General features: G+C 42.1%; 1 protein-coding gene across 15 annotated transcripts in view; it reads left to right on the forward strand.

Annotated features, from left to right (window-relative positions):
- Positions 1-22,537, forward strand: part of epb41l3b (erythrocyte membrane protein band 4.1-like 3b) — a 45,954-nt gene that overhangs the window by 10,395 nt on the left and 13,022 nt on the right. For 11 of the 15 annotated variants that reach the window (XM_056421888.1, XM_056421892.1, XM_056421889.1 and 8 more), the window contains exons 2-13: positions 6,612-6,796; positions 9,558-9,701; positions 13,572-13,676; positions 13,858-13,900; positions 14,016-14,091; positions 14,699-14,917; positions 15,861-15,948; positions 18,454-18,606; positions 19,154-19,251; positions 19,842-20,017; positions 20,565-20,764; positions 21,250-21,834. In XM_056421888.1, coding sequence (XP_056277863.1) covers positions 6,623-6,796; positions 9,558-9,701; positions 13,572-13,676; positions 13,858-13,900; positions 14,016-14,091; positions 14,699-14,917; positions 15,861-15,948; positions 18,454-18,606; positions 19,154-19,251; positions 19,842-20,017; positions 20,565-20,764; positions 21,250-21,834 — 2,061 coding nt within the window. In that variant the 5' untranslated portion in view covers positions 6,612-6,622. The remainder of the gene's footprint in view (positions 1-6,611; positions 6,797-9,557; positions 9,702-13,571; positions 13,677-13,857; positions 13,901-14,015; positions 14,092-14,698; positions 14,918-15,860; positions 15,949-18,453; positions 18,607-19,153; positions 19,252-19,841; positions 20,018-20,564; positions 20,765-21,249; positions 21,835-22,537) is intronic. The other 4 variants (XM_056421895.1, XM_056421896.1, XM_056421897.1 and 1 more) reach the window with 2 other exon arrangements.

Consider the following 22,537-nt stretch of genomic DNA (forward strand, 5'->3'; position numbering starts at 1 on the left):
GTCAAAGTAAACCTACTACTGAACATCACAGAGACACAATGGGGCCACTCAAAGGCAACAGCAACAGCCTCTTTGGATTGTTTTTTTTATTTTTAAAAGGTCAACAGGGGTGAATTTGATGACATCAACTCGTGACTCGTTTCCTGACATCAACTGATGAATTGTGAAAATGATTAGCAGATTAACTGATAATGGGAATGGGTAACGACAGAGTGGTCTCGCACAAAGGCAACAGCTTATTTAAATTAGGTCTGTTTGTAAAAGGTCAACACTTGATTACATGTTCTACTCCTTCTATAAATGGTCAACATGTTACCATCCACCACTCAAGCTGTGGCTGCTTTTTGTACGGCAGAAAAGACTTCCAAATAATGCATTATAGAGTTGAAACGATTCATTATTAATCAATAGACGATAATTAAGGATTTTGTTAAACGATTAATGTTAAGCATTTTTTTAGCATACTGGGTCCTGCTTCACGAATGTGAGTATTTTCTGGTTTTCTTTGTCTTGTAAAACTTTAAACTAAATATTTAGATGGCTGGTTTTGATTAACAAGTAATTTGAAAATGTCAACTTTGGCTCTGGGTATTTGGGATACTCATTAGATGCTGCCCTATTTCAGTAGAAGTTATCCCTCAGGCGAGGCTGGAGTATTTTCCAAAGAGCAAAAACTGTCCAAAATAACTATAAAAGTGAAAGTTGCAATGGCATGTCCCGGCTAAAGGTCAACAACCCATTTTAACATGGTGCTCTCCTGTAGACATTACTGGTTATAAAGTCACATCTAATTTACTGATTACCTATAGCTCATCGCATAACATGTTTAATCCCTGTTGGCGTGAAGTTACTAGCTCCAAGATTTAGTTCTGATCTTTTACATTAACAGGGGATTTGCAACTAAACTGAGTGCTGCTATACATGATGTTTGCCTGTCAGACTCATAAATGATGTTTGTGCTCGGCTTTCAAGGAAACCAACCCTGGCCTTAAGCTACTGCCCGGCAACAAAGACATTAAATGAGGCAAATAATAAAGTGCACAAGTGTCAAGTTGCGATAACGATAAGTTAGCTGGTCTGTCTCTTGTATCCCTGAGTGCTACGCTGCGAGTGACAGTTATGCTAAGAATGTAAACGCAGCAAGCTTGCACGAGTTATGGCCTTCTCAGCGAAAATGCTCTCAGCCTGGAGTCACCTTCATGTGACCGGCCTCTCTTCCCCAATTTTCTGCTGTGGAGTGTCTCGTCTTGTTCAGTCGACGAGGGTTCAAAGAAAAATATTTTTTAAAAGCCACTGGCTAGTAGCTACTAAATCAAAAGAAGTGCAAAAACGCATTTGTTGCAGCTGTTATGGGACATGTACTTTTCAGAAAATAACCATCAGATACGTAGTGGATGATATTTATGGCTTGTGTACTCAGTTGCCAGTTTATTAGGTACAGCCATCTAAAACAAATGCAGCCTAATAGAGCAGATCTGCAATATATTCTACCTTCGTGAAGGTTATTTCTTCAGTTCTTGTTGAATCTGTTTTAGAACATTTTGGAGGCTTTAGTTTATGGCGCAGTGTTCTTATAACACTTGTTTCTAATATTGTCTCCGCCCCATTAATATCAATGAGGGCAAGCGAAACAGAAATGCTTTGCTGTTGAATGCAATACTAATCAACTTTACCACAGGCCACATTCTCAAATAGTCGGTAACTTTAATCAAACTGCTTCAACTAGAATATTTTAACCCTCATAAAGGTATTATTATTGTTTTATTGGACTGCATTGGTTTAAACTACGGGTACCTAATAAACTGACATCTAGATGTCTGTGAAATATGTCTTTATCCCAAAACTACTTCAATGACAAGAAAAGATAACAAAAACAATGGCACACATCATGTATGTCTTTAGATGTTTTGCTCCGTCACTGTTGCGACCATTGTTCTAATGTGTAGCTTCGTAGGAATGTGTTTTTTCATGGAGGGTCGTGTTATTGGCTGGCCTGTCCATTGGCTCTATAAGTGAAATATTAGTTGCCAGAACTGTCTCTACACTCAATTTGTGCTGCACCGGAGCCGGAGAAAAGTCTGGCTGAACCCACCGAGATAGACAACAGATCCGGGCTGTTTATATTTCCTGCATTTTTAAAGGCGGAACTAAGCTTTGCTAAGCTGTGATATGTTATTGAGAAACATTTTGTCTCATTGTTGTTTGCCTAAGTCAACTTAGTCAAATTGTCTATCATTGTATTGCAGCTTGTTAGTTGGATCTGTCACTCGTTTTTGTTTTGCAGTGAGAAAGAATAATAGTCAGGCTAATAATTGGTTTCTGGTGTTGCTTGTTAGACCAGTTTAGGGTGACTGACAACCAGGTAAATTGAGTCACTGTGTCATTGTTCCCGCCTCCTTCTGCTGTCCAATTCAATTAGTTCTCTGTCCATTCCAGTTTTACCTTTTTTCGGGGTTGCAACTCACAATTACTTTCAGCATTGATTGATTATTATTTTCTTTATTAATCATGTAGAAAACTGCCTAAAAAAAATAAACATGGCAAAATAATTCATAAATGATTACATTACAAGTCTAAGATGATGTCTTGTTTTGATCATCCAACAAACAAGACCATCCAAAACGCAGACTAAATGTACTAGAATGTAAGAAAAGGACATTTATTCATCATAAAAGTCCCATTCAAAACTAATTTCAGTTATTGTGACCATTGAACTACTCAGCAGTAGTTTCTATCAACGTTGGTTCTCTATTAGGACTGACTTAATCCAAATAAATTATTAGTTGATAAGTGCTCATACATTTGGTCGACTAATTGGTTTGTTGATTTAATAGACAGATCTGTAAAACCTGAGTTTTTCTTGAAAGAATCACGCAAAAGCACCACTTTAAATGTTGTGTTTACCAGAGATGTGCTCACTACTTCCTTGGGATTAAGTCATTCTAATGGACTAAAAAGATAATAGTCGACAATGACCCACAACAGATTAGTTCACGAATCAACGGAGAAGGGACAGCCTTTCACAGAGAGAGCTAATGGTGCATGTAATGCAAGTCACTGCCGTTAAAAATGAGTGTGTGTGTGTGTGGAGAGAGGGAGAGGTAGGGGGGGGGGGGTGAGAGACAGCTGTCAGCCATGTGGAGGGGTCTCATCATAACTGCGGGCCCACTCAGGATGGGCCTAGACGTGTCAAAAACGCAAACTATTCCCTGCATGTAACCTCCATAAGCTCCTCAAGGGTGTGTGTGTGTGTGGGGGGGGTGGGGGGGGGGATGGGCCCAGCTGTGGTTTGCTTTGGCTAATGGCACTCTGCACAGATGGCAGTCCCGTGTGTGTGTGTGTGTGTGTGTGTGTGTGTGTGTGTGTGTGTGTGTGTGTGTGTGTGTGTGTGTGTGTGTGTGTGTGTGTGTGTGTGTGTGTGTGTGTGTGTGTGTGTGTGTGTGTGTGTGTGTGTGTGTGTGTGTGTGTGTGTGTGTGTGTGTGTGTGTTACTTTCCAACAGTATGCATTACAATCACAAATGGACCTTTTTAAAATGGATGTTTGCATCCATGGGGCCACAGTATTTATTGTCAGTGATCAATGATATAATACATATATCTACATATTGATAAACCCCAGCTTCGCATTCAGCATTTGCAAATCATCCAAAAACCCAATAATTAATTTGAAATTATTCTTATTTGATAAGTAGATTCAATACTGTCTTTAATCCATCCCTACTTCCTGAGTGCGTGAGTATTTTTGCACAAAACACCAGCTCTTTCCGACGGCAAAAGTAAAAGCTTCATTGACCTGAGACGTTGAATCTCTTCCATCCTCGACATTATTCACCAATGGAGCAGCAAAGCACGTGTTTATTTATTTGAAAGTCTTGACGGATATTTTGATTTGAAAGACTTTGTGTCGAGCTGAATCTGTTGGTCAACATGAGACGGCTGCATTGGTCCAATAAGCAGCCGCTCCTGTATGGCAGCAGTCGTCCAGGGCACTAAATGAGTTGTGAATGCGGCGCTCTGAATGCGTAATGTATGTGCCAGTCCATGCCGAGGGCCACACACAAGGAGACTGTGTGGGCCGTTGTGTGGCCCTGTGAAGAGTGCCTGTCACCAGTGACTGAACGTATTCTTCCTCCATTTCTATGGTGCTAAGATGTTCCTTTCCTCCCCTCCTCCTATAGTTCCTGTTCCATATGAGGTTTAAGAGAAGCAAAGGTTAGCTGTGCAGCCGTCGCTGATTACGGAGCTGCTCCTCAACGACGGAGCAGAGCGCTTTTAAAAGGACACCATTTGAATTTGCCTTTGTGGTGCTCTTTTAAAAGCCAGGCTTGGTCGGCTTGTGAATTCAACGCTTCAGTCACGTTTCCGTTTCTCAGGCCTGTAATTAACATTTGGCCATTTTTACGGCCGTTTTATGGCACGTGAAGTTCTTGAAGTTTAAACATTCGTGAGAGTTTGATCCGCATGTTGCGTTCAGGGACCCTTGATGTTCCAGGTGTAATGCTGTTTGGAGGCAACATCATTGTGATCCATTTACCACAAACAAATCTCTCGACTGAAGTGGCCATTTTAACTATTTCCATATGAATTCAACCCACTGCATATTTGCAAAAATGAATTACCCTTTGGCTTTCAAAAAAAAAAATCCTATTTAAGAAGTGTATTATTCTGCATTATAATAAGCAGTAATACCAAATGATATTGAATCAAGATGTTGGTCTCGCTCGTTTATAATCACACCCATCTAAGGAGACAACAAAACGTTCCTTTTAAAGCAATGCATCGGTCAGAGTGTAAGATAAACAAAACAACAAGCAGCCATGACGAGAACATGGACTCCAGCTCTGAATAAATCCAGTTATGTCCTGTTCACAGCAGGACACGGGGAGTTAGGCATGTGGGCTGAATTTAGTCCTTGAAAAAGATTTCAAGAATTTTTGAAGACTGAGACCGGTTTCTTATTACAAATTGTATTTTGACCCCCTAAAGCAAATTCTTGCTAGAGCGGTTTCAAAACGATCAATAACGAGTAATATTCTTTTTTTCTTTTTTGTTGTTGTTGCTGCTGCTTTGTTTTTATAGCCATAGTGTTCCATTGTAATTGTCCTCGCTTTTCATTTCACATGGCCATCGCTTTGAGGATCACCTCAGCCCACAGTGTTGCTTTTGTTGATCCAGTGGCTGCTGTCCCTGGCTGGAAGTCAGGGAGCCTCCCGGAGTAAACACGGCCCTATAAATAGAGCTCAGAGAGAAGCAGGCCACCAGCAGAATGACAGGCATGCACACTACAAACCCCAGACTCCCCTGCAGCAGAGGCCCAGTGTGCTGTCACACGCACACACACACACTCGCCCTCCAGACCCCACATCCCAATGTCAAAGCCTGTGGGTACGGTGAGCACAGGGACCCCCAGTGCAATATGACCCATCTGTCATCTTCGTTTGGCAAAACTGGATATTTATTAGAAGTTTCCTCTCGCCTCACAGTTTTAGGCCCTTGGGACGGCATCTGTCGCTGGAATGCTGCTCTTCACAGAGCTGGTGTGAAAGACGTGTCCTACTGCTGCCGTTCATATCCTTTGGATGGTTGTTTGCAGGGCGTCCGCCAGTGTATTGTAAGTCCCCAGGGGACATGCTATTTTCATGAAGGATTTTTTTTCTCCTTTCTGCTTAATTGATTGTTTTTGAGCCGAAACATTATGTATATATGGTATCTTAGTCCATCAACGTATCAATAATTCAATAATGGTTTACGTCATGTTTTTGAAACTGAATACTCCGGCTCCAGTTTCTCCAGTGCGCTGCTTCTCTGTTTTTATACCATTACTAACTGAATATCTTTGAGGTTTTGGAGATAACTAGACCTAAGCTTGCATTGGGCAGAATACATATATATGGTTAATATACATGTATTGTCTGCCACTTTCAGACATAACAATTAATAGAGAAAAGCATACAAGATTCAAGAAAGAACGAATACTAAATAAGTAAATATTTGATTAATTAATGTATGCCATTTATTGTTTCTCTCCTCTCTCTATTTTGAACTTTGTGTTTCCCAGAGGGGGGACAACATGTGGACAGGGAGATAGTATTCAAACTCTCTCGCTACCAATATTGACTACTCTGTTTAACGATGTTGAGAAGGCAGCAAAAACGTGGATACACACTGAAATTCAACCGTGGTGTTCAGGCAGGAAGTGTGACGCAAACACTGCACGAACATGGTGTCGGAATAGGTAAATAAACGCCCCCTCTAGTCGGAGCAACAACAACAACAACCCCCCCCCTCCCACCGGTCCCCATAAAAATATGAAACCTCGAAGGAAAGAGTATATTGTATAAACTGGATGTCAGGGCACCAGCAGACTAAGTAGTTTCCATTATCAGAGGTTGAGATGGTTGAGAACGAGACCTGAGTGCACCAAAGCCACTTACAATAATTTAATTGTGTATTCTGCTGTCATACAATATCCACATCTCTGCATTTGCATCACAAAGGAGCGTATCATTGCACAGGGCTAAAAAGCGACATTGGATAAATTCATAACTAGTCAGCTGACTCATCACCTATTTACCCTCCTCTTCTCTTCCCCCCCCCCCCCACTCCACAGCATGATTTACCATGACAACTGAATCAGGCGCAGATTCGGAGGCCAAGCAGCCGCAGGAGAACAAGGAGACGGAGAAGGGTAAAGCTAAAGCAGCCGCCGCCGCCGAACCCACCTCGCCTCAGAACCAGCCGGAGCAGCTGCCCGCCGCCGCCGGACACAGCACCCCGGCCAGGAAAGAAGAACAGGTCAGCCTCTTCGTAGTTACAGCTTGAATTCGCCGAAAATCAGTCAACGTTTAAACATCCTTTTCCGATATTCTCGTAACCCACACTGAAGTCGTATATTTGAAGGTGTTTTTTATGGCGGTAACACCGTGCGTATCCCTTCATATTAGCTTGAATTTGAGAAAACATCCATGCCATTCATCCCACTCCTGAATTAATTGTGTCTTTGTGTGAAGAATGTAAATGAACAAAATGAAAACTGACGACATGACCCCAGTGTTCTCGGTGGCGTTTATAGCCACACAACGGATGCATCTGTTGACGAGAGAACTTCTCTTTCAGTCAGTGCTCTACGCTTTAATTTTTGGGAAAATGGGTTGAGATGCATCTTGAAACATTTGATCATTCCCAGTCAGCTGATTTTACTCATTCACTGTGGGAAGAATGAGTAAACGGACCGATGAAGAAAACTTCAAGGCTTTTAGCGTTCATGGTTTGAGATCTCCAGTTCAGGTCAATGAAATGACATCTGATTTAAACTGCAACGATGAAAAAACATTTACTGTCCATGTTTTGAGTAGACTCGGGTCAAATGCATGTTTAACCATGGGTATTAGAAAAAATGAGAAATGAAATCAAGAATGACCATTTTGTCAATAATGGCACGCAGGTTGATTTAATTAGCTCTCTAGACGATTCCACCTCTCAGCGTGGACCTTTTCAACCATCCTGGCAGTGAGTAATTACAAAAACACTGCTGTATGCCAGGTCCGCCTGCCGGGGGTACTGATATGCGTCGGTCTTTTGTAGGTCCTCATATCGGAGCCCTTTACACCAAGAGACACTGAAGTAATTAACAATGTGCTCATTTGCCATTTTCACATGTCGTCCTCCCAGTCACCGGCGTCTGATGGACGTGTGAAAATATATGTAAAGCCATCCGATCGCTGCAGTGAAGCTTCTGAACTTTTCCAAATAGCAATTGCTTTAAATCGCAGGAGTGGGAAAAATGGCCGAGGCCGAATGGATGAATGGATAAGTGAAAAACCTCCAGTTCAGGTTAAAAACTAAAGTGCTTGGCCTAAATAATCTATTCTCTAATCACTCTACAGATTGAATTGTCACTGAATCTAAACTGCAGTAGCACTGTCTCAGACTTCAGGCAGATTCCTGCTTATTCCTTAAGTTTGTATCTTAAGTAAACGTCATTTACAATCAGCCGTCAAAAGTCCCCACAGCCAGATGTGGACAGGCAGTAAAATGGTTTGCCTTTCTTGTCATCTGCTGCATGTTTGAGCATGTAAATGCATTGTAAGCACGCTCGGGCTCACAGCCCCACTGACCCTGCAGTGTGGCTTTTATCACAATGTGGAAAAATTGAAGTATGGAAATGTTTGACGAGGAGAATAAATAGAGCATGAGGAGACACACAAATCCTAATGGACTGTAATGAGAGAGCAGCAGAGGCCGGGTGAGGCGACGGATAGATTCATTACGTCACGGCTGACCAATGGAGCAAAAGAATCCAACCACGACTTTCATGAAAAAATAGAAAGCTGCGCATGGCCGACACGATGATGCATTCCCTTGAGATTATACAACTTTGTGAACATCAGAGACTTTTCCATGCTGTGGCAACACGGTGACCGGCTAATCGGTCTCAGCTATAGTCACTGCTCTGCTGATACATTTTGCACTTATGTGCTGCACGTCGTGCAGTAACCAACGATTATCACGCACACACACACATACACACGGTAATCATGGTAATCCCTTCAGCAGAGGTTAAGATGTTTCAGTCGGTATCAAAGTGTCGGCTCAACCAACCGACCTCCCTAAAGCCACTCGGCATGGCTGAAAACGACTTATTTGTATGTTTAATTTACTTTCTTGCATCACTTGAGGCGTACCCCATTAAGTGGATCCATCCCAGTATCTACGTTAAACAGCCCTCATCGTGTCACACAGCAGATGATGGATGATGCTCAGCCATCGTCGGCGCTGTGTGAATTGGCAGGAACACGCCTGAGAGAAATCACAGCCCCCTTGTGTTTCCTCTGAGACACATGCTCAGGCTGAGAGATCTCTCTGGTCCAGCAGGGTGCACATCTATCAAATCTCAGTAATAAACTGTCAAAGGGCCACTTGTATAGGTCACAAGTAATTCTCAAAGTTTATGAATACATCATTTGGTAATTGTTGTGAATTCTAAATACATCAGATCTAAAATTAGACTGTTCCTTTAATCCTCATGTTTTTAAAAGGGGACTGAAATGTTCTTCTTGGGTCTACCTGAGCTACATTAGATAGACGCAATGTAAGTGATGCAGCCTGGAGGACAAGATAATACATGTTCAATACATCCATGAAGCAGGGCATTAAATCCATGAAAAATGTCTCACCGGCCTCTTTTCCTGCATAAAGTCAGTCAGTAAGGACTTTGTTCTCAGCAAAGTGGAATATTGGATTTTCTCTATTTAAGACAACATGGCATTGCACCTCCAACTCTTCTCAGTGGGACCAGGTTACATTTACACTATCCCAGTCTCCAAGTTTAGGTTTTGGACAAATTTGTCAAAAACAACTACATTAAGTTACTGACATTAAGGGCAGTTGGAGGAAGTCGGGTAAGGAAATGGTGAACAGAAAGTATTTTTCATTTCTGATTTGATTCGTGAACACGTTTAACAAAGAACAGAAAAGTCCAGTAAAGACATGTGGAAAACTGTAATTGATCATTCAACTAATTACTGTGAAACAAAACCTGTTTTCCTCCTCTCAGGAGCACCAGGAGGGGGACCAGGTATCCCACAGATCGTCCACCAGTCGTCTCTCCAGGTCTCCTTTGAAAGGAGTGAAGAAGACGAAGATCATGGAGTGTAAAGTCGCCATGCTGGACGGCTCCGACTTCACAATCAATGTGGAGGTGAGAGGAAGCGGGTTACTTTTGGGTCGAGTAGTAAGTGCTGGAAGGGAAAAATAGTTTTATTTCAGATTGTTGTTGTTCAGCAGCACTAATTATGTTTGTGTCAGTTTACAATGATTATAATTACAAAATGTCTATTCAGGGTTTTTGTTCTGTTCATCAATTTTATTTCGAGCTGCTTTCTTCCCATTAACTGCAGGGTTGAGATTTAATCCCCAGCTCCTCCTGACCTCATGTAGAAGTATCCTAAAGCAAGTGCCACCCATTTAACACTAGGGAGGATTATGATAAACATTGTAACATGGGAAGGAGGAATATAACCCATATAAGGCATCAAGCTGAGGCAAAATGTACATCTTTTATTCCAGGATCAAATAGATTTTAAGTGTGCAACGACTGCCACTTTTCAAATTGTTTGTTTTGTCTTGAGTCCGAAGGCATATTCAGTTATTTACTAGGCAAAACTATCAGCACTTTTTGCAAAAAGGGTTCAGGGAAAGTTCTAATCGTTTAAAGAAACAAACAACACATTTAAGCCTGAATTTCAAAACAAAAATTGATGGTTGACAGAGGCCATGACGTCAAATACTGCATTAATATGTTAAAACAAAAGTGTGATCACAAAGACGTTGTGATAAGGAGCCGAGTCGCTAACGCTGTTCGACTTCTGCTGCACACTTAACGGCTATAACGACAGCCCTTCTAAGAAGTAAGGATGTCATGGATTTCACGACACATTTGTATTGTGTCAAATTGCTTTCTGGAATTTGTCTTCCTTCCAAAGCATCTCCATGTAGTCTTGAGAGAGAGAGAACATAATTCATACAACGGCTCTTAAATGTTTAGTTCTTACTTCAAAGCTCATCCGCTATCCAGAAATAAACCCTCTGAGGAAAGGAGAGCCAACTGTCAGTGGGAAAACACGTGTCTTTGAGTTGTAAATGTGAGGCTTGCCACACGGCCACCCCAGCAGCGAGGCTTTTATCCTCGTGTGGAAAAAATAAATATGGAAATGGTTTGTTTTTTGGAGAAAGTAAATACAGCACGAGTTGGTTGTTGATCATTTTGGGTCTGAACTTGAGAGGAGGGTGAGGCGTTGAATGCATTTACAATTGTATGGCCTGGCCATTGCAGCAAAAGAGAGGTATCAAAGTGAAATGTTTTCATTTTAATTGACCAGGATGGTTATTTCACTGCAGCGTGACAACTGGGATGAAGCTGTGGTTTTGGTGGATTTCACTGCCCATATATGTTTATCTGGTCTCAAATTGCTCTGTAAGGCTACTTTTTTCCCCAAGAAGCACTATGCAGCCTTAAGTGGAACAATTACTCTGATTGTCTATAGATTTAAGTCTCCAGTGGTCAGAAGTAACCCCACTCATACAAGTAGAGTATTTCTGTGTCCGGGGTCCACAACATAGGAGCTTCTTTCTGCCTTCAAACAGTCATTCTTTCTCTCAAAGCATTATCAATTCAGGAATAAATCTGAATAGTGAATTTATTTGACATTTCACTTTTACATATTTCTGTCCTTCATAATGGAAAGTTTAGCCTTTTCTCAAAGCTCTAAGTCTTTAAACTTTGTACATTCTCTAAATGTGTGCAGGCTGAACAGGGAGCACCCGACTCTCCTCCTCAAATCTCCTTCTGAGCAGATTCCTACCCACCAGGGGTTTGGAGAGAGGGATTAGCTGTCTGCTCTCGGATTGGTGGTAAGAGGTTCAGACTGGGAAATGTCAGCATTTGTTGGAGGGAATCGGTGTCATTGAGTCTGTGTGTTGGCACGATTATGTGATGTCCTACTGTGGCCAAGGAAGGATTCTTAAGGACAGGGATCTGGAAACGAGGGTCAGTCTGGACTGCTTGCCCTTGAATCGGTGGCAAACAGGGTTTCTGCAGTGCTGATGGGTTGGATGCATTTTTTGAGGAAGCTGCACTCCAATTCATATTTTCATGTGCACATATTATTATTGCTCATTATCCTTTTATCTAAATGTAAAATAGAAATCAGATCAATTGACATCACTGGATGAGGAAGAGAGAGAGAGAGAGAGAGGGGAGTGAGCGAGAGAGAGAGACCACTTCACCCTGACTGAAAAGGTTTCTTAAAAAAAAAAGTGTATATATAATTATTCATCCAGTAAAATTGCGACGATAATTACTTGTTTGCTTACCAGACGAGTTGTCATAGCAACCATCATGTCGGAGTGCTGTCCTGAAAGAAAACGTTGCATGAAGGAGTCCTGAGGCTGAAGCACAGCAGACAGAAGATAGTTCAGCTTATGGTGTTTATGTTACAATTGAGGTCAGAGGATTCTCTGATAATTGCCAGGCAGTCCTCTTCCTCTTCCTCCTCCCAACACTATTTGAAAGTGGTCCTGAATGTCATAAGATTGAACACTTTTATCCCGTGACCTTGTCGTTTTCTAAGCTCAACTCGATTTCAATTTCCTGTCAGGAAGCTGCCTGCAGTATTCATGTCCTTTCCTATTCTGTGACACAGAAGTGCTGAACCGCGACCTCTCTTCAGACGGTGTTACGTCACAGTGGGAGTGGATACAAATCCCGCGTCTCACTGTGTTGATGTTGTTGTTGTTACAATTCACAGGCATATTTACAATAGCATTTTCTATTATTAATTAAGAATGTGTGAAAAACATTCTTTAGTTGGTTGGGTGATGCAAGTTCATCTAATCCTTGTGAATTCAAACTCACTGCAGCTACTAGAGCTGTTTGCGTTTTTAAATTGAATCTCTAATTTGAGCAAGATTGATTATCCTTTTCTTATTTCCAATTTCCTTCTGATATCAATCGCTTGAACAACCCGAGGGAAGACAGAAAACAAGCCGTGTGTGTGTGTGTGTGTTGTCACAGCAGGGCAGCATTAGTTTGTCTCGACTAATTCCCTCCGAGATGTTCTGGTGGGATTAACTCTCTGCCTCCAGCGGCTTTATGGCTCCGTTAAAAATCACGCAGAGTCCTCATTACAAAAAGGAAGGACCAGTGTATGCGTGTGGGTGGACGGTGGGATGAATGCACCATATGTGTTGTCGATTACGTCTACATAACAGTAAGATATATGTGTGTGTTTATTTTCATGTGGACCCTCATGGCACGGGCTACATTTGACAACAGATTTGACAGAAGGTGTAGAATAAGCTGCCAGTGGTTTTCAATGGATCCAGCCGTGAGGAGCTGCCTTTAACCCGGGCCTTAGAACATGTGAGCCGGCCGAATGACTCAGAAGTCCAACCACCTCCAGCTGGGGAGACGCCAACGCTCCAGCCATTGACATCCGGCACTCGGCTCGAGACATCCAATTGATTTTGATTTTAAGCGTTCACATTGCTGATGTTCACCTTGAGCTCAGGAATTTGAAGGTGTATTTATACTACTGTGCTTTTGACAGAAGGAATCGATACATAGTGGCCCAGTTAGTCAAATGTTGCTACAATCCCTTTGAGGGTAAACTCCTGCAGTAATGTGCTGCATCATCGGGCGGTTTTTATCATTGAAAGTTTTTTGTTATGTTGTTTTGTTCAATTATCTCAGGATAATAAATGAAAAGACATTTTAGATAACGGATACTAAAAAAAATGAATGCAGTTATATTTTCTTGTTTTATTTTGTGTTAGTTAGTTTTCATGTCATGTTGTTGTTTATGTGTTTTGTCTAACTGTTAATTATGATGTAAGTTCACAAATATTCACGGCCATAACATTGGGAACACTCTTTTCTTCTACAATATAACCCCTTGATGCTGGTGATATAATCCTTTTTAAATGATACTCGTGTTAATGAAAGGTGTAAAAGATGTGATGATGACTTCCAGTGTTAAATATGTTTATTTTGTGTCATGTTTTCTCACAGAAACGAGCAAAGGGCCAAGTGCTCTTTGATAAAATATGTGACCACCTCAATCTCCTGGAGAGGGACTACTTTGGCATCACATGCAGAGATGTAGAGAATCAGAAGGTAAAGAAAAATCTATAATGTGCTAATTATCAGTTTATTTGACATTTTTTGTTTTACAGTAAGAATAAAAGTAAGGTTATGGAAGAGCCAAATACGCAAAAGAAGATTTGAATAAAGTGCACTTGAAGAAGAGAAACATTGTTTTCTATAAATGTTTCTTATCTGTGGTTGTGTGTTGCAGAATTGGCTCGACCCTTCCAAGGAGCTAAAGAAGCAGATCAGGAGTAAGTCTAGTAATCTAATAAAGCCGCTCGAGTGTTTAGTCTTGATCAGCCAAACCAGCTCTACGCAACTGTAAAATGCTGCTTTGATAACTCGATGTTCTTTCCACTTCTCCAGCCGGTCCCTGGACCTTTGGCTTCAATGTTAAGTTTTACCCTCCAGACCCCTCCCAGCTGACTGAGGATATCACAAGGTGAGTCAGCAGCTAATTTGGAAGTGAAGATGAGGATGTGATTACTGAAGGATATTCGCTTATTTAACCCTTGTGTTGCCTTCGGATCATTTTGACCCGATTCAATATTTAACCCTCCTGTCGCCTTCGGGTCAATTTGACCCGATTCAATGTTTAATGTCGGTGTTCTTTCGGGAGTCAACAAACAAACATAAAGTACCTCACACTTAAACTTGGAAAACAATATTAATTCTAATAATTTTCTGGAGATTTTAATAGCTGGGGTCATATTGACCTCAAGGGTAAAATATGTTAGTAAATATAAAGGTAACAGGAGGGTTAAACATTGAATCGGGTCATATTGACCCGAAGGCGACAGGAGGGTGAAACATTGAATCGGGTCAAATTGACTCGAAGGCAACACAAGGGTTAATTAAAAGTTATTGCTGTAAAATCCTTTAATCCTTCTTTAAGTTGAGTTTCATTGGTATTGATATATTTGAATGCCTAAACATTTATCTTAACGAGGAGAACCTAAGACCATGCCGATCGAAGGTTTACAAAGAATATCCAGATGTTCTATTTTGTATCAACAAACTAATCCATTGGCCTCTTCTTCCTCTCTCAGGTACTACCTGTGTCTGCAGCTGAGGGACGACGTGGTTTCCGGCCGGCTGCCCTGCTCCTTTGCCACCCACACAGTGCTGGGCTCCTACACAGTGCAGTCTGAACTGGGAGACTACGACCCCGAGGAATTGGGCAGCGACTACATCAGCGAGCTGCGCTTCGCACCCAACCAAACCAAAGAGCTCGAGGAGAAAGTCATGGAACTCCACAAGACCTACAAGTTAGTCTCGGCATCATTACCGAAACTCAAACTTTGGATCAAGAATGTCCTCTTCAGTTATGCACTGTGGTGTCTCAACATTTTTTTTTTATATTGGACATCATTTTAAATGTATAAAGGTTACTGATTTGAGAACGGTAATTATAGAAGGCGATTCAGATGAGCATATCAACATTAGTATCAACTCAGAGCTTTTCTCATCTGGATTTTGATGGTTAAAAAGTGGTGATTTTAAAAGTGAGAGGAAGATAAATTCCATCCTCGGTGGAAATGATTACCACATAAAGAAGACATGGAGAAATCATCCTCACGCATTGACAGCATGTGTGTGTATATATATACAAATATATATATGTATGTATATATATACACACACACACATAGCCAGCCAGCCAACCACTGGACAACATCCAAAATCTGAGATATTATCTAGTTTAATGACATTGATAAATAGGTTTTCAAGCCCTGCATTTGAGTATACAAAGTCAGTTGGAGCACCTAAGTGAATGATTACAGCCAGGAATAATACTCTGAAAGGCAGCATGTCTCCAGATATTAGATTCAAGCTTTCCTATAAATAGATATAGCTGGCTGTTTTTTGTCCGAGCCATTCGTTGTCCCTGTCTTCTAATTATTTGATGCAGTGTCCTGCATAGCCTACTGGAATGAGCAAGGCAATATATTATGGTCTCTCTAAAGACCCATCTCTGCTAAAAATGGTGGCACTCAAGCTACTCTGTTGCGCTTCAGTTAAAAGCATCCATAAAAAAGACAATTTTCCAAAAGCTCTTATGCAATAAAACTGAATTATCCCTGTTCTAGATCGGATTGGTCTCTTATCTCTCAAGTATTGCATATTCACATTGGTCAGAGAGCATCAAATCTCTTTGCTGTAGTTGTTCTTGTTTGACCTTGTCTGACCTGTTCTGCTCTGTTCTTTCAGGGGGATGACACCAGCCGAAGCAGAGATACACTTCCTGGAAAATGCCAAGAAGCTGTCCATGTACGGCGTGGACCTCCACCACGCTAAGGTAACGAAGCACGACAGACTTCGTTTCTCAAAAGTCAAATGAAAATGAACAATGATTTGGATACAGCTCATCAGTAATGTAGATTTCAAGTTCTAGTTTTTCGCATTTAAAACTTAATATAATATTGTGAAATGATAATCTTTTTTTTTACTGAAGTTGTTACTTCCTTTCTCTAGTTAGTCAGGGAACTGATTCAAGTAGTTCGTAAAAATACATATCGAATGAAATTAATTTACATGTCTGTTCTCTTTAAAGGAATAGTTTGACATTTAGGGAGTTACACTTGTTCACTTTATTGCTCAATGTCTGTCCTTTAAATAGGAAGCTACAGTCGAGTGAGTCTGTTTGCTTAGCTTTGCACAAAGACAATAAAAAGGGGAACACGTCTATCCTCGCTCTGTCCAAAGCTTCTAAAACCCAACAACGAGCATCTCTAAAGCTCACTCATTAACTTTCTTTTGCATTAGGACACCCCAAGGCTATCTCTTTCCCCTTGTTTCTAATCTTTGTGCTAAGCTAAACAGCTGCTCGCCGTAGCTTCATGATTACACGACAGACATGAAACCGTTCTTTAAATCTCACCCTCGACATGGAGGTGAAATTCTTTTATGTAACGCTTATTTCACAAAATGTTGAACTATTCTTATAAGTTGTACACTAGAATGGCACTCATGACTCCAGCAATATTAATTGTTTCCAGGATGCATTAAAGGGATAATTCAGATTATTTGAGTTACCCATCTATTCTCTCTGTATCACAGTCACCCACAGTTTGGAGAAAACTCTGGAACAAAGCAATGTTCTGCTAAGGGGAGTGGGCCTAAAAAAGGCCCACCCAAAAAAATTAATAAAAGTGCCCCAACTATGTATTTTAAGAAGTGTGCAAGTGATATGTTAAACAGAAATGTTTCTTTTCATGCGAGATCAAACTAACACATTCCACTCACGCAGTCAAAAGTGATGCTTGCCTCCACAACACCGCTGCTTCAAATACATGCCGGCTGCCACAGTAACGCCTCACTTTAACATGCCTCTGTTTCGCTGATTGACTGACAATTTGTCCATGCTGCCTCTGTGGATTTGGGGGGCTGAAGGGTGGAGGGGTCTGGAGCCCAGCTTTACTTTATTTCTATTTTTTTTCCATTTCTAATCCGCCGGCCGGATGGGATCCAACACGTCATTAGAGCACAGGTAGCAAAGAGCGAGCTGTATCACTGCTGCAGGACCGCTATCTTCATAAAGGAACATTACAGTCATCCCTCTTGATATGAATCCGTTATCATAAGTGCTTTGAAGTTAGAATGGGTGTAGATATGAGCGATGGAGAGGATATTGCCTTCACAGATTTAGATCAGAATAGTGGAGATGACAGAGATGAGGAAGCGGCATTGATCAAACTGAGTAGACATCAATGCTAACTGTTTGATATGTGGGTCAGTTTTGATACACAAGAAAAATATGTACGAATCAGACCAGCATCCCTATTTTTTCTTCTCTCTTCTCTTAAATGCAAAGTTGATAGGGAATGAATGCTTGGCTCCAGCTGAGGGAGAGGTAAGAGGCTGCATCCAATGTGCTTACCTGCGTGTGTGAGTGTGTGTGTGTGTGTTTTGGTTTTTACTTGTGCATGGTTACATACAAAGTTGCCATTTCAACATCCCACTAAGACTGATTTGTTCCTGCTTTGGATCGACGCTTCCCTCTCAAAACGTCATCCTTGGTTTCACCTGCTCATCTCACGCTTTGTGCAGCGAAGAGCATCATTTTGTGCTTCATTCACCGTTTGCCAAATCTTCACTGTTGCTTAAGCCATTAAGTGCTATTTTCTTCGTCTTTATATAATGTAACCACAGCCTGCATAGAGAAGATAAGAGTACCATATGCCTGATTCCACTTGCCTGCTGTACGCTGTTTTTATCACAAACTTGGCTCTGTTCAATTCTTCTTTACCCTGCTGTGCACTGGCTCCTGGACCTCTTGTATATCCTGTAGAGTTCAAGCTTAACCCTTGTGTTGCCTTAGGGTCATTTTGACCCGAATCAATATTACACCCTCCCCCCACCTTTGGGTCATTTTGACCCGATTCAATGTTTCACCCTCCTGTTACCTTTATATTTACTAACATATTTTACCCTTTGGGTTCAATTTGACGCCAGCAATTAAAACCTCCAGGAAATTATTAGAATTAATATTGTTTTCCAAGTTTAAGTGTGAGGCACTTTATGTTTGTTTGTTGACTACCGAAAGAACACCGACATTAAACATTGAATGGGGTCAAATTAATCCTAAGGCGGGGGGAGGGTGTAATATTGATTCAGGTCAAAATGACCCTAAGGCAACACAAGGGTTAAAACAAAGAAGAATGTTCTTCTTTGAGCTTGCCAGGAATTCTTTGTTACCAAAGTTACACATTGTAAAAGAATTTCATTGAAGTAAAATATTTTTTTTCCACCCTTTCTTGGTGTTTGTGTGTGTGTGTGTGTGTGTGTGTGTTTGTTGTTTCAGGACTCTGAGGGAGTGGAGATCATGTTGGGAGTTTGTTCAAGTGGCCTGCTCATCTACAGAGACAGGTTGCGAATTAACCGGTTCGCTTGGCCCAAAATCCTAAAGATCTCCTACAAGAGGAACAACTTTTACATCAAAATCCGGCCCGGTGAGGTGAGAACAACGACTTTAAAATACTGTCCATATATTATTTGACTGGAGCTGGGGGTAATCAAGGCATTTGTTCAATAAGTGTCTGCTGTACAGCCCGATCCACCTCTGAGTCTTTGTTTGAGCGAATCCTTCGCCTCGATGTCAGCAGAACGTTCAGGTGCACCGAGCCTCTAACCCGCTGCTGTCGATTGAAAGTTGCTTCTGAAGTTTTGACACGTCTGTCTTTAATTTTCTGGATCCAACATAAACACACTTGACTGATATTTTATAAAGGAAATACTGTGATGCTGCGTATTTGATATAAACTGTTTTAGATGTGCTATGCAGATGTTGCAGAGTTGTTTTAATGTAGGATACATGAATATTTGATTTGGATATAGCTGTGAAAAGGGAAGGTTTTAAGATCTGTAGCAAAAGTACTGCGACACTGACTCTCTGTTTACGTCTGTAAATAATGCTTATATAAATAACATGTTAACATTGAACATAGACACCAGTGTAGTATGTCGTGGATCTCACCACAGTGTTTGTTTTGTCCCTGTTGCAGTTTGAGCAGTTTGAAAGCACGATTGGTTTCAAGCTTCCAAATCATCGCGCTGCCAAAAGGCTGTGGAAGGTCTGTGTGGAGCACCACACCTTCTTCAGGTAAGAACCAGAGGACCTTCCACTGGGATAGCGAAGAGTGTTTGAAGCTGCTGCATATAGCTTAATTAATAAAGACATTGTTATAAATTCAGTCAGAAAAATCGCATATTTCCCAAACTGAGATGACATGTTGTTGTGCTCTTCTGGTATCGGATACATTTCCTCTGGTAGTAATTAATGATTCAAAAGCATTTCCCTTAACAACAAAAATATGCAAATTCTTCCAGAGTGGGACCCGCCAACAACAGCTACTTTGTTTTCCCGAGTCTTTGACATGCTTTGTTGTAGATCGGTCACAGTTTTTACTCCTGTAAACACAAGTTTATTAATAATCATCTGGGAGGATGTCTGTCGTGAAATAGAAGCAGCGCTCGGTGTGTTGGTAATTGTTGCTATTTGGACAACATGTGAAGTTTCTTTGAACTGCTTTAAGCAAAAATTGGTCTCTTGGGTTCTTTTGAGTCGCGAGCCAAGCCGGAGGGCCCTCTGGAGACCATTCAAATGAGCAGGAGTACCAATGTGTTACAGTGCATAGCTTGAACTGTGTTATTTCTGTTTTGATTCATGTTAATGTCGATCACTTCTGACAGGCTCATATCCCCCGAGTCTCAGCCGAAGAAGTTCCTGAGCCTCGGCTCCAAGTTTCGCTACAGCGGCAGAACGCAGGCTCAGACCCGCAGGGCCAGCTCCATGATCATCAGACCTGCGCCGCTCTTCGAGCGCTCCACCAGCAAACGCTACAACATGTCCGTCAGCTTAGATGGAGGTGAGGAGCAGTTGAGGTTTTTGATAACTGCCACCCAAGTGGAACTCGGTTGTGATTTGTTTATTGTGTCTTTCCTGAAATAGTTAGTCTCTGAAAGATGCTGCTACTACTTTCTGTGACTGGGAAAAGAAAAGAAAAATTTCAAAGTTTTAATTAGTTTTTTGATCCTCTTTTTACTTCTTTGAAAAGGAGGAAAAATATACATTGCACCTGAACGCCTGCAAAGATCACATGTCTAGGACACAATACAGTAATGCTGCGTTCACACCAAAAGCGTTGCAACGTTTTTGCGCGAGTAGATTCCATGCGAAGCAATGCACAGACACGAGTTGTGCAAATAGCACGGGAAATAGTGAAGCGAATACCAGCACAAATAGTCTGGCGAGTAAACTTGCGGGAGTAAAGCTGTCGGTGTGAGCGGCAGCGTAAGCCACAATGGGTATTTGATAACAATGCGCAGGAGCAAATGAAACCCTTTTCCCTGGCTTTATCATCATGAACGTCTCTGGTTCCAGTCCGTCACATCCAGCTTTGTCTTGTCCTCTAGCACCCATTATGGAGAACCATGAGACTCTCATGAAGGACAGTGCCGCTGATGGGGCAACCAAAATCAGCACCACGGGTGACATCATCACCATGGTAACGACGGAGAAGAAGGCAGAGGAAGAGAAGGCGGAGCAGGAGGACGCTCGGATGGATGAGACGCAGGAACCGACTGGCACCACACCGCTCGGGCGCGACACCAAGGTAACCGGCTTCCTCACCGGTTCGGTTCAGTCGGAGCTGCATTTAATTTGGACAAAGGAACTTTCTAGAGGCTTAAATGATCTTTGTATTTGGTTCAAAGAAAGTGATAATGGGTGGATGTATGCAAATATGCTATCAGGTTGTCAAGGAAACAGATGATGTTTCTTAGAAGCTGCTGCAATTTTGATCTTTTTTTAACTTCCTTTTCGAGATTTTAGTTACGTTTTCTTTGTTATGAGACTTTTGAAAGGGGGATGAGAATGTCCCAGTTTCTTTCAGCTTAACCCACTGCAGCAGACGAGGCCTAAGTGCTTCTTCTCATCTTGTGTGCGCTTTACTAATTAGCTTTTCTTTTCTTGTCCTTCCTTTGACCCCACACTATACTCGTGTGTGTGTGTGTGTGTGTCTGCTCATGCGTATTCGCCCCCTTCCCCTTCGCACATCTCCATTTATACACTCCCTTCGTTGACATTTCCCTCCATCAGTGCTCTTCCCATGTGTACACAACCGACCCCCTCCGCTCTGAGCTCTCACTCCCCTCATCTCCTGTTTCATCACCTAAAGTACGGCGGAGGCGCAGGGAGAATATGCGTAAACGGGCCTCGTCCGTCAGTCCAGCCAAGAGCGCCGCTGGGTGCCGCCGCCGGCAAGCCCACGCCGACCGCAAGGCCGCCCTGCTGGACGAGCAGGTGCTGCTGCTCTCGGCCCGCAAGCAGAGGCTGGAGCAGGGCAAGAGCCGCGGCGGCACGCTCTTCTCCTTCTCACTGCACCTGCCCGATATGTCCGCCTTGCTGGATGAGGACGGCTACATCTCCTTTCCCGATATGTCAGAGATGCACTTCCTCCCTATGTTCGCGCAGAACTTCCTGCCTATTAAGTCACCGTCGCTCATCCCCTGCTTCCTCTTCATTTTCTTCTTCCTGCTATCCACCTGCTTTTCCGTCCCTTACGCCCTCACCCTCTCTTTCCCCCTGGCGCTGTGCCTCTGCTTCCTGGAGCCCAAGGCAACCTCCCTGACCGCTTCCATAGCCCAGGGCTACCATGACCATGACAGTTCAGAGGAAGAGGAGGTGTGTGTGTGCGTACGTCTGTATGTTCCAGTACCTGCCTCTGGCTTAGATTGATAGTTCATTACAACAGTTAACCCCTATTATCCTGTCCTGTATCCTGCTCTGCTGTTTCACCAGTTCAGAGCCGACATGGAGACTGTCTGTCCCAGTGTCTGTCAGTTCTCCTACTTTCAGAACCTCATCTCTGCCCGGGCACACTCTCATCCTGTAGACTACATCCTCATCGGCATCACACAGAGATGAACCTGCAAGTCCCACCATTTTCATATTTGATTGGCTGGCATTTCATTTCACCTTAACGAGCGGGTTAGACACAAATTGGTGACTTTTCACTCGCATCAGCCTAAATGTTGTCATCTTCTTTAGACATTAACAACATCTATACATAAGCTTTAAGCGTCACTAACAAATCACCATGAAATATCCATCAGGCGTAGTCTAAAACAGTTATTTGTGAAAATATTAATAATTATGATTTGAAAAACTCCTCATCTTCTTTTCGTCACTAATTCAAATTAGAAAATATCACAAAATATCATATTCTGAAGCATAGCTTTGTGCCTAACCCATCTCAGTGTTATCATCCACATTCCTGGTACCACAGTGTAGAAAGTGACTGCTACAAAATCAACAACTGCTGCATGGAAGCCCTGTGCACTCAGTCTCTCTGCATGGCCCTCAACCAACAAACACCCGTTTGAAT

This window comes from Pseudoliparis swirei, chromosome 8, assembly GCF_029220125.1.
Source record: "Pseudoliparis swirei isolate HS2019 ecotype Mariana Trench chromosome 8, NWPU_hadal_v1, whole genome shotgun sequence".
Taxonomy (NCBI): Eukaryota; Metazoa; Chordata; class Actinopteri; order Perciformes; family Liparidae; genus Pseudoliparis; species Pseudoliparis swirei.